The sequence below is a fragment of the Capsicum annuum genome, chromosome 4 (genome assembly GCF_002878395.1).
Source record: "Capsicum annuum cultivar UCD-10X-F1 chromosome 4, UCD10Xv1.1, whole genome shotgun sequence".
Classification (NCBI taxonomy): domain Eukaryota; kingdom Viridiplantae; phylum Streptophyta; class Magnoliopsida; order Solanales; family Solanaceae; genus Capsicum; species Capsicum annuum.
The window spans coordinates 229,493,118-229,506,143 of record NC_061114.1 but is presented as its reverse complement, the minus strand read 5'-3'; the positions used below and the strand labels follow the sequence as shown (position 1 = coordinate 229,506,143).

Sequence of the window (13,026 nt, the reverse complement as noted above, 5' to 3'; positions counted from 1 at the left end):
GGGTTGCAGAAGGTTAGAATGTTATTTTGGAAAAGATATCTTAATGACTGCAAAACATATTATTCGACATTATCGTAAAATACTTGGTCAACTAGAAAATGCATATAATTTGAAATGTTATAAATTAGGTATCAACTAATTATAATTAGTTGGCCTGTAAATATCATCAAATGTATATAAGTCAATACGTACTTATTGATAATACTCTAATAGTACGTTTTTATCCAAGTTGCAAATTTTTATGTATTTGCTATTGTCAATAGGTTTTAGTGGATAATTAGAATATCTATTACTATAATGTAAAAAGTTTCCAAGTAGGATTTTATGATTCATGAGAAGTGCAGAAAAATGGTTAATTTGGTACAAAGAGTAATAACCTTTTTGTCAAAATTGAATACATGTACAATCAACACAGAGTCGGCCAAACAAAACAAATATGAGATAAAATACACTACAAAATTTTTTTAAAAAAAAAAATGAAACTAAGAACTAGGGACCTACTCATAAACATAACAAGCTCAATATCAGCAAAACTCACTATCAGCAGGACCCTATCTTAGTTCAAGTCGGAGGCGAATTCTTCAGACTAAATTGTGTCTTCCACAATGGAATCTAATAAGTGAGATCTCGATTAAGTGTTTACGTAATCATCCTTTGTTACGAGGGGGTAGTCATGATCAATGAGCCTACCTTGTTTCGGTAACTTGATTTTCCAGTTCATCGTCATGGTATATTTTAAGCGTTTACCTCCGCTTGTACCTGCACATTCAAATGATGTAAGAATATCCCGAAACAGGAATATAATCAGAAAACAGACTCTGCAGCTGGCGTCTACATCATCGTTGCCTAGACGTAAATTTAACAATTTTCAAATACAAAATACACTTCTTAAACATTGAGACACAAGTTATAACTGCGAATTTTTTTTAATGAGAGTCATACCGTGACTTGCTCTTGAATGAGGACTTCTTCTTTGCACCCCCGTGAAATGGTTTCCTTTGTTTTTTCTCACTCATATCGTTTTGAAAAAGATCCTGCATTTGTTCTGTCATTGATTCAGATACTCTGCTTTTTGGTTTCGGTTTTTTGCCTGGCTTTCTAACAATCTTGCCAGCATTAACTGCCTTGTTCACAGCCTTGACTGCTTTTGCACGACGATAAGCAAGATCAACTAAGGAAATTCCAGGTTTCTCCCTCTTCGTTTTATCTTTGCCCTGTTGGTGGTTGTAGTGGTTGTTGTTAGTGTCAGTTGAACCAAATAAAATGCAGCATGTCTTCCAGATATAACATCAAAAAAACTGGCGTATATAGATTGCTATAGATGATGAGGAGATAACAAGAAACTAAGTGAAGCGGAGGAGATGCTTACTTCATCTACGTCTTCTTCATCTTCTAATTGCTCTCGAGCAGCCTCCAACTTTCTCCTTTTCTTCCTCGGCAGATTTTTCTATAATAATCAGCCCAACAATGAGAACGACAAATAGAAATCCAAACGGGGATTCAGTACTCAAATTATTACAAAAAACACACAGGAAGACTAGCACCTCTCGTTCTCGCTTCCTCTTTTCCTTCATCTTCAGGTCTTCTGCTTGTTCGGCACTCATTACCTTGCTTGCAGAACCATTTTCTTTGGCTGCTGCGGATTCCTGGAATAGCATTTGCACGTCAGCTAATATTTAATCAACCAGACGCATTACAGAACAAGTTATGTTCAAGAGATTGTCCATGGCCATATGTAAAACATGTTTACACATATGTTAGTTTCTTTCTGGACACCCCGTGAACACAAAGAAGAATTCCCAGCATGGTTAAGTTTTCTGAGCCTACCCCTACTTCACTTAATTTTAATTTTACAAGGATTTCCATAAAAAGGTCAAGAGTTAGAAAGTTCCGACAATTGTCCTATAAGAATTTACTGCTAATTTGAAAAGGTATGATTTACAGACTATGTTAAATAACTATACCAAAATCATGATATTTTTTCTTAACTAAAAAAGATATGATTTTCTTTGAATATAATATACGGTGGAAGGATGCAAGGGCTATTATCCACCATACTGTCCTCAGATTTCTTGCTAAGTCCTTTTCAATACGCCTGGTCAATTATGACCGAGATATTCCTTATTTTTATTATTGATACATTTGGCCAATCCAGAATTTAATTATTTTTAGTTCAAGAACCTTACCCATGCATATCCTGAAACAGTGTTATTAGTTGTTCTACGACAAAACCGACAATGGATTAAAAGACTAACAAAACGAACAAGCATCATAGGTAACAGAACAGGATTTCATGCCATCATATAAAACGTCAACGCAGCCCAGACGCACAACAAAGTGAAAAATCACCTTTGCTGCCTTTTGGACAAGCTTTTTCTCCTTTTCTGTGACAAACCATGTTCTTTTAGGGCGTGAATAAATCTCATCCCTATGGGCAATCATATTCTCTGCCTGAAAAGTCAAAACACCACGTCATACTAAGCCATGCAGCATTTATTTGACGAATTGCTTCTTTTAGAGGGAAACTGTTCAGACTTCTACAATTGAAGGCCATTGTTCATCGTTGGGTTCCCCAAACATTACTATGATACATTACCTTATTTGCTTCCATTTCAGCTTTTCTTAGTGCCATCTCTTCCCTGAAGTAACATAAATTTGAATTAGCTAATAAATAAATTTTAGTTATCATATTCAGTTCAAAGCTAAGGTGATGAAATAATACCTCTCTTCTTGCAAGATTACAGACACTTTATCCTCGAGCTGTTCAATCACTTGTGCCCACTTAGTTATTGATTGCTCTGCTACAATTCGACTCTTTAGCCTTGAACCAGCTCGTTTAACCTGTAACATATTTTTTAGGTCTTTATGCACACCTTTCTTTCAGGGGAGGATGGAGAAATAAGTCTCCAAGCACATCTTTACATCAAGCTGCCAATAAAAAAATTCAGTTTGTGCGCCTAGTTGGTTCTTGTTCCAGATTTTGCATAGACAGAAGAACGACTATTTAATTTTTATACCTTGAATGATAACCAAACAATTGAGATTAAGTGAATGGCCAATACGCACTCTTAAAAGAGAATTACCAGTCACTGTGTTGTTTTAGACAGAGAAGAAAAGAAAGGATAATAGACAAACACAACCGATTACATCTAACCACAATCAATAGATTTTGATAGGTGGTGCTAAAGATACAGTTTCATCTAACTGATCTAAAATACATTTTCCATAGAAAAAAGTATAGACGGTTATGCAGGTACTGCATAGTCAGAGACGACTATTCTAATTTCCCACCAGTCGAAATGAAATGACACATGGACTAGGACACATCATGTGATTGAACGGGCACAGCAAAAAGATATTTGAACAGAAGAGACAGATACTCACAATGGCTTTTAGAAGAGACCTATCATTATCTGTGACAAATGTAACGGCATAACCTTCTCTACCAGCTCTAGCTGTCCGTCCAACTCGATGAACGTAACTGCAGGAAAAAGGATATCAGGACTGCATAAAGTACATAAAGAGTTAACTTGTACAAACTACCAGAATACATTTGTAGAAGTATAAAGAAAAAAAAATAGATTATAAGCATGTAAGAGGTATAAACAAAAAAAGATTAATGTAGCCAGGAAAAGATCAAGGCAAACAAAACATTAAAATCACCGTAAGACAGCATTTGCAAGAAAGTTGCAGCTTACCTGGTAAGATCACGCGGGCACGCAAAATTTATAACAGTTTGAACACCAATAATGTCAAGTCCCTGAAAAAGGAAGGAAAAAAAAAAAAGAGTCAACAGTAAAATAAGAGAAGACAATTCTAGTTCTGCTCCGACAATAACAGGAAAGATACAGATTCATGCTTAGAATATTCATATACGAAACCAATTGGACAGAATCATCTTACACGAGCTGCAACATCGGTTGCAATCAAAAAATCCACTTCCTGTCTTCTGAAAAGTTCCAGAGCCTACAAAAATAAAAATTATTAGTATGAAACTTCTCCACAAAGTATTAATATGATTCCAAAGAAAAAACTTGATGGAACATACATCTAGACGCTGGGCTTGCGTAAGATTTCCATGTAGCTCAGCTGCTTTGAAACCAAGTAAACCAAATATAATTTTCAACCTATGCGCTGCTTGCTTTGTACCACTGTCAAGATAAGCACAGAATTTAGCCTTCTGGAGAAAAAGATAAGGCAAGTGGAGGTCTAGAAGATACAATCAAATAAGAGAAATTTAAATTTTCCAAAAATCAAAACGAATGTTGCAGTGTCCTCCATTAATCAAGAGTCGTACCCCGAAAAACAATCTATGTTATAGGACAGAAATAGAATACAATAGAATACACGATATACCATACCACAATAGAAATTGCAATTTCAGATACAGTTAGCTGAAAACCTGAAAACAATCACTTTGGAAGTGAAGGTCTTGGAGCACAGCGAAAGAAGAACAGCTTCGTGATTTCCTTCACGCATGCGCCGTATTCTAACTACCCTGCAGACAAGGTTTCATCAGCTTTCACACGTGAGAACTTAACAATTGAGATTCCATTTCAGAAAAAAGAAACAAACATTAATTGCAAAGTAGAGAATGCTGATGCCTTACTCTTCAGTCAGTTTTGCAGGCCGTTTCGCAGATGGATCAGCTGATAGGCGCAAAGGTTTATTCAGAGAAAGCTTGATGAGCTCATCAACTTCCTCAGTCATTGTGGCAGAAAACAACATGGTCTGTCTCCGCTTCGGACACAATCTAACCTGTGTAAAGCACAGGACATATTATTTCGAGAGCTGAAGCATATATATGTTCATAAGAAAAATCCCCCACCAAGCAAAAACAACATTGGCAGAAGAAGAAAATGTACACCGTACTTCTTAATGTTTTATCTGATTCATCGACTAATTCACTTCGGCATGATGAGAAATAGAAGTGAGAGAACTATACAGATTAGACACTTAATGAGGTATTCTATACCTTGAAGGGTTTTATAGTAAATGAAATTACTATTAATTTTCCTTGTAGAATAGAAGGCATAGCTTTGTATTAGAGTGGAAACTGATTCACATAAGTACAACAATGTTGTTTAATAAGATAGTTAGGATATCACATAGACAACACAAACTTGTTACAGCTACCTTTGCTCTATATAAAAGGAAACCACGATGTTGAAGACATACCAGCTCACGAATTTCAGCACTGAAACCCAGCTCCAGCAGACGATCGGCCTCATCAAGTATCAATACTGCAAGATCATCCAAACCAACTGACATGGAGTTTCGTAGATGATCTATCATACGTCCTGGAGTGGCCACGACAATGTCAGGCATTGATCTCAATGCTGCCTCTTGCACCTGAAATAGAGCACGACATTCTCATAATTGTTGGAAGCAGCGGCTGAGATACAAACTCAGCCTTCAAGCTTTCCATAGGAAAAAAGCAGGAAATCGCTAAGCATACCTTGGTTGACAGCCCACCAACAACCAGACAACATCTGATATCTGGCATAAATTGGGAAAGTTTACCTATCATACTATGAACCCTGGATAGCAAAATCAAGACATAGCCCAGTCAATCACAACTAGGGTTTGAGAAGAATCAATCAACATACAAATTAGAGGCGAAGATAGAACATAATTTTCATACAAGGCGCAAATAATTCTAGTCTTTAAATTTGTACTAATAAATTACAAGTTGGGAAATAGAAAGCTTATATAATTATTGGAGAATTCGTGTTGTCTGTATTCCTGGATGGAATTTCATTTTGTGGGAAAATGTATCTGTAACTTGGAACCAAACAAGTTCTTATCAATCAGTTCAGCCATCTGATGCAGAATTTTAATAGTGTCGGTTGCACAAAAAAGGGGACCTGCTTTGGCACACAGGTTGCGGAAACGCCAGAAAATATAATGAATGACAACAGATGGTTGAAAAAATGCAGCATTTGTGATTCTCACATGCATTTTCTTTAGGAGAAAAGGAAACGTACTGAACAGCCAACTCTCTTGTTGGAGTAAGAATAAGAACCCTAATTGCAGGCCTATTTTTTGGCCGGTACAACAGTCTCTCCAGTGTCGGCAAGGCAAAGGCAGCTGTCTGAGGAGACAAAACAAAGAGACAAGAAGCATAAATCAACACACAACCAACTAAGACAACTAGCTAAATATGAGTACATTGAATCTAGCATCACAAAATAGTACCTTTCCAGAGCCTGTTATAGCACTACCACATATATCTCTGCCGGTTAAGGCCAGTGGAATGCAAGCAGCCTACATAGAAGTAATTCACATTAACACGCGAGTTGAGATGCAGACAATGTTCATGGTAATAAATTCCATACAGGGGTAACAGGGTCTGCCAAGGAAAGATACCTGAATTGGGGTGGGCTTAGTGTAGCCCAATGCTTCACAAGCCCGAAGCAACGGTCTTGATATATGGAGATCCATAAACGAATTGGCATGAAAAGAAACTCCTTCTGATGAGGCAAAAAATGGCTTCTTTTCAGCAACTTGTGTATCTACATCATCATCATCATCCTCGGGTCGGTACTCTTCCTGAAATTATCCAATGAATATATTCAAACATATTAACCAACTAAGCTTCAATCTCTACTAGTCCGATCTCCATATGAATCCCCTATACCCTCCATTCTACTATAGTCACACCCATTTCATTTCAATAACGAAATACTCCCGCAGTTTCAATTTGTTAGTCTTACTTCCTTTTTAGTCCGTTAGGAAAAGAATGTCTCTTTCCTTTTACTGGCAAACATTTAGTTCCAGCTTTTCCACATGACATGTTTAAAACTATAAGATTAAAGGACATCTTGGTACATTTTACATATCTTTAGTCTAACACCACACGATTCAAAACTCTTCTTCACTTTCTTCAACTTCGTGTCAGCTCAGAACCAGACAAACAAATTCAAACGGAGGAACTAGTTAGAACTAATTAAAGTTCAGCCCATTTCATTCCAGTAAATAATAATTCAGCTTTAAGAACAAATTAAAGATCACTAACACTGACATTCACGAAGACACTAACCAGACTAAATATTATTCCCAACTCGCCCCTCCGTTTCAATTTGTCTATCTTACTTCCATTTTTAGTCCTTTTTCTAAAAAGAAAAAAGAAAAAAAAAGAAAAAAAAGCCTGCATCTTTCCCTTTTTTGCAACTCTTTAATTCTAACTTTCCAAAATAAAGGACATTTTGGCACATTCTACTTTTTTAAACTCTCTATAAGTCAAACCCAGATAAACAAATTAAAACGAGAGTAGCTGATAGGGAAAAAGTACATATCAATTATTTTCACTAGCTAGAGCAACATATATATCAGCAAATAGAGAAAAAAAAAGTAAGCATTTTTTACTTGACGATGTGGGTGTGAATCATCAGAATCAGAATCTTCGTCAATTGGTTTAGCTATAGGGACGGACAATTGTTCCCGGGCTTTCGATATCTTAGCATCAATTGAAGTTGTTCCACGGCGACCGTGCTCCTCAGCAACGGATTCAGAGTACGCAGAGAAATCCCAAGCTGATTGCGCCTTCTTATTCCTTCGAGGTTTAGCGTTGTCGTCTTCATTATCTGATTCTTCCTGTTCTTGTTCTTCTTCTTCATCGTCTTCCTCGTATTCAATTTCTTCATCACTAGGTTGTTCGAACAAAAAATCTGTAGACATTGGAGGACTGCGGGTTACTGAATTTGTGTGAGGGTTTAAGGAATTTTGGTTTGTTTTGAGCTGCAGGGTTTTACAATTTGTATAACCTAGACATTGATATAAGTAGTATTTTTTTAGTAGTATATAGTAGCTTTTTATTTCTTTTTATTGTGTTTTGTTAACCTTGTAACTTCCCATGTATTTTGTTGATATCATGGAGGAGACCCTCTAACTTTTGAATATGTGAGATTCACCTCTTTTAGTTCCGCAATTGTAAGTTAGGGCCTTATGTTTTAGATAAATACTAGTATTAATTATGTGTTTAAATAAATGTGTTGGAATTAATGTCTAAGCCTTTCTTGTTAGAATGGATTGGTTTAATTTCAGAAGTGGGACTAAGCATATTATTGGCAAGAGCAAAACCTCATATAGACCTTTGACTCATAAGTACTTTTAGTGTCACTAAAAAACTGAGTAAATTTCTTAGAAATCAATTTGATTAGCTTATAAGTGTGGGCCAACGCCCTCTTTATTTCTAGTTATTGTATTCGATATTTATTATCTCGACTGGTCACTAATGTTGATTAACCACGTATTAAAAAGTAAGTGTTCTGTACTAGAAGTTTCTCAATTCACGTAACTTAAATTTCATCCATCTCAATTCGTCGAAGTAAAATTCATTAAAGTTGATTGCCTTAACTGGATATGTAAAATGACACACAAATGTTGAATTAGTCTGCTCATATTGAGAATTACTTTGACCATCACTATGTACATAAATATACAAATTCTTACATGAAATAATTCAAACGTGAAACTTAAAAGACCAAACTCTTTAGCTATGTCCATAAAAGTGATGAACCCATTTCCCTTAGTTATGTCTAGGGGATTACTGAAAATTAATTTACATAAGAATAAACACAGTGATTCACATAAAGTGTCGTAAAATACTAAAGAAGTTTCAATAATATTTTATTTTCTAATAAACTGTGAAATATTGTCATATAACATCAACAATTATATTACCACCTTCTAGAAAGAGTGCATGGGACAACTAGACTTCTAAGAAATAAAGAAAACAACAACAAAATCTAATTACAAATTTTACGTACTACCAAGTATGAGCATTTCCTCGCTTTTCTGACATTGCTATGCATGCTCAATTCACTCTGTATTTTTCAATTTTTGGCCTGTACGTCAAGTATAATTCTAGACACGTGATTTTTTATTCTCCTCGAATTTTAATTTATTTTTTTGATATTAAATATCTGTATTTGGTATAATATTATTTAATTTCTTATTTAATTTTTATTTTAATTTAAAAAATTAGTAATTAAATAAGTTAATTTTAAGATATTTTAATTTATTATTATTCTATTTTAAAAAAAATAATACAAAAATTAAAAATATTTTCCTTTTTTCTAATTTTTAATAAATAAATCAATAATTTTAACACTATTTTATTATATTTATTTTTTGTTATTTGTAAATTTTATTGTATTTTCTTAAAACATAAAAATTAATTAGTTATTTATATTTATTATTATTATTATCCTATTATCTTATTTATTTATTATTATTTAAAAAAATACTTAATTATTTTTGAAATTCAAAACTCTTCTTATCAGATAATAACTACTCCCTCCCATTTTCCCCACTAGAATCCTATTATTTAAGGACTTTTTTTTTTCCAACGTACATTTTATTCTACCTAGACTGCATAAAAAAAAAATGACCAGAGTGAAGAAAAACACAGAGTAAACCAGACTGAGAAAAAGGAAACATCAAAAACAAAGAGAGAAAAAGAAAAAGCATTGAAGTTGAAGTTCCGTTCGAATTTTTGGTGAAAGTGTTCGAGTTTCTATTTTAATTTATCAACAGGTTCTTATCCCATTTTGTACTGTTATTTAATAAATTTATTCAATATGCAAAAGTTGATTATTTATGTGAATTCATTATCATGAATCATATTGTACACTTTTTATCCAAGTCTGTTTGCTGCGTAAAATAATGAAGCAAAAAGTATATTAGAGTTAAAATTTTACAAAGTGGATATTTTAAAAGAATGGAGAAGGATTATGAATATGTTTGTATTGATATGCATGTATATATCTATACGATAACACACTGACCGGAAAATGAGACCAGACACAGATGAACACACATATAATTTGGACAAACAGTAAAACAGAGGAGAAAATAACAGTTTAAGATAAGTTTTTCCGGTGAATAATTCATCAGAATCATCGGTCTCCTCCGACGAACATCACTATGAACCGGACACCTGCCACCGAAAAACTCAAACCGCTGCCGCTCCTTTTCCCTTTTTCCCTTTTCATTGACGTCGGAATCGATAGTCGACAGGCGCGCCTTCTCCGACAATCACCGTCACTGCCTCCCTTTCCTTTTTTCCCCTTTACTGTAGTCAAAGCCATGATTGGCGCCAACAACACTACCCCTTAGCCGAAAAAACGACACCACTAGTAAATCACCATTGTTGTTGCGCCGAAAGGGACAGATCTGGCCGAATTTTGTGACTTAAGATATTAATCCGGCAAAGCCCCATGGCTGTCGCTTGTCTCCCTTTCCCGGCGTTTATCGCCGCACCCCCCTTCTCTCCTTTCCGTCGCCGGCGACCCGCAACCCCCATCCTTCACGCCGGTTTCGACCATCATTGCTTCACTGGCGACAAGTAGTTGTTGTTCCCGTTCAACCATCGATCTTTTTTTTTTATTTTTTATTGCTTCATTGTTGATATAGAAGTAAAAAGTAAAAAAAAAATTAGAAAAGTGAAGTACTGTGAATGTGTACGTGAAAAAATAGGATTTTATATATATATATATATATTATTCTCTTCCTTTTTTTTAGTAAATAACCAAACCTTCATATTGCAATATAATGTAAAAATTATTTTTATTTAATAATTAGTAAAAAGTAAAGTAAAAAAATTTGATACTAATAAAATTTACTATTATTTATATTTTGCTTGTAGTGAATTATCATATATTTCAAATTGTTTATTTATTTATTTATTTTAAGAGTTTGTGTTCGAATTATATTTCGAAAATTTTCGTGTTTGATTTATCTTATAATATATGATTTGAGTCTATTTAATTTAAAGAGATTAAATTTTAGGAATAATTTTAAATTTAGCATAATGTAGGTAAATCTGTGTATTTTATTTATTTTATTATTATTTCAACAGAATTTAATAATTATTTATTGTTTTAATTAATTGTATTAAATGAATTTTGATTAAATGTATCATTAAGGATTTAGACAAATTTTAACGCTAGGTAATTTTTAAACACGTTAAAATATTCGTCTCAATTAAGAATGCGGCATACGCATCTTTCCGAGATATTTAAAATTCAAGGATGTAAAAAATACACCTTGGCAAATACTTTTCTAAAATTAACTTGACAAATATTTTTAAAATTTCACCGATTTATTTAATATGAAATAATAGACGAGTTTTAGTATGATAAAATGAGAGATTTCAGGGCCTACTAACATAATCTGTCAAAATAATTTAAATTAAGATAAGTCAATAAAGCGATCGTGCTAGAACCACGGAACTCGAGGGGTGTCTCACACCTTCCCCTCGGTCTCCTGAAACACCATAACTCAATTCCAAGTGGCGATTCTGAAAATGATAAAAATTAATCCATATTCAATACCGTCACTTTAACTGGAAAAACCCTTCGACCTCGATCCCCTCCGGGCAAAAAAGGGGTGTGACATCTCTGGCGACTCTACTAGAGATTAATAAGAATTCGAGCTTTTTATATTGACTTATACTTGCTTTAATTATTGTTGATATTGTGTTTGTTAGCCTTATGTGCTACTTGTCGCTTATTTACCGCTTTGATATTGATTGAACTGTATTATATACTGTCTTCTCTTGTGCACCCCCCTAAGTCTCTGAAATAGGATAGAGAGAATGCAACATATGCATCCTACCTTCTTTTTGAGATAGCCGGAGTGTCAAGGCACCTGGTGAAAGATATAGTCACACATGTTAGGAGGGGTTCGAATCGACAACGAAGGCGGTGTTGCCCTGCTACCGACCAAATTGTCCCTCCCCGGCTCGAGTGTCCGATCGGGTAAGCCAGTTTAGACACCTATCCATATTAGGCATAAACTTAGAAGAACTGAAAACTCAGAATCTGGTTATCCCTATTAGGTACCGCTTTATTTGCATCATATGCATTTGACTTAGCGGGACTCGGCACAGGGTCCGGGTCTGTCTAGGACAGGTAACCTAATTTATAAAGACCAACATGTGCATCCTACGTGCTCTTTGACATTTGCTTGGAAGACTATTTATTTGTTGACCGACTTTAGGCAATTTTAAAATGCGAGGGATTAATTTATCCTCAAATTTAGTTAATCATTTTTTAAAGAAAAATTTTATTTTTGTAAAAAAAAAAATAAAGAAATTTTTTAAATATACAGCAACATAGTTTTTACAATCTTTATGAACTACGAGGGTCTGATTCTCACTCTTTATTGAGATACGTAGGAAGCCCTTTTTTGGGGTACAACCCTATCTTTTGAAAAATTATTCATAGATTTATTGGGCAATGTTTTGAAAATATGATCATTTCATAATTATTTTTCTTATTCTTAAGTTCAATTTTTATTTTTTTATATATATCTTAATAGCCCTGAACCTTTAGGGGTCTTGAAGCTGAGTTTTGTACGGCATAATTTTCAAGAACTACGCACACCTGATTCTCATCTTATTGAGATACGTAGGCAGTCCTTTATGGATTCGGTGATTTTAATGAAAAAATATATATTTGTGTTTCCTTCTAAACAAATAAAGAAGAGAGTTTTTGATTTATATATAAAATAAATTAATTTATTTTCGAAAATAAAATGTGTTTTATATTATTAATGAATTCAAAAAATAAAAATATTTCTCATTTCTCACATTAAAAGGAAAATGTGTTTCTTCATATTTACAGCTTCCCGAACTACGCAAGATCTGATTCATGTCCTGGCACGATACGTAGGCAACCCTCCAAAGGGTTCGATCATAACTTTTGAAAAAAAAAATACCTAGAAAAGCCGGGATGAAACACAAAGCTTCCACGATAGGTTGGAAAATGCATATAGAAGCATGACATATAACGTGGCATTATAATGTATTAAATATATAACACTCACCCGTTTGCTACTTGGTCACAGAAAGATAAACTAATTGGTGGTTGGTTTGTGGTTTAAACTAGCATCACATCCGTATAATACCGGATACAAGGGTAAAAGAAAAATGAACCGTAGAGAAGATATAGGGTCTGACAGTGAAAAAGAGCAAAATCAGTTGATTTCGCAGGAAGTAGCATCAACGGAAGAAATAAA

General features: G+C 34.2%; 1 protein-coding gene across 1 annotated transcript; it reads right to left on the bottom strand.

Moving 5' to 3' along the window:
- Positions 1-303: 303 nt before the first annotated feature.
- Positions 304-7,800, bottom strand: LOC107866868 (DEAD-box ATP-dependent RNA helicase 28). The gene is made up of 19 exons (XM_016712875.2): positions 7,369-7,800; positions 6,370-6,552; positions 6,199-6,267; positions 5,988-6,094; positions 5,459-5,540; positions 5,179-5,352; positions 4,610-4,758; positions 4,403-4,498; positions 4,049-4,151; positions 3,904-3,966; positions 3,699-3,760; positions 3,385-3,481; positions 2,723-2,841; positions 2,597-2,639; positions 2,350-2,451; positions 1,545-1,646; positions 1,370-1,447; positions 943-1,214; positions 304-759 (listed from the first exon to the last, which is right to left on the bottom strand). The coding sequence occupies exons 1-19, from the start codon at positions 7,678-7,680 to the stop codon at positions 744-746; spliced, it is 2,229 nt and encodes a 742-aa protein (XP_016568361.1). The 5' UTR covers positions 7,681-7,800; the 3' UTR covers positions 304-743.
- Between the last annotated feature and the right edge of the window lie 5,226 nt (positions 7,801-13,026).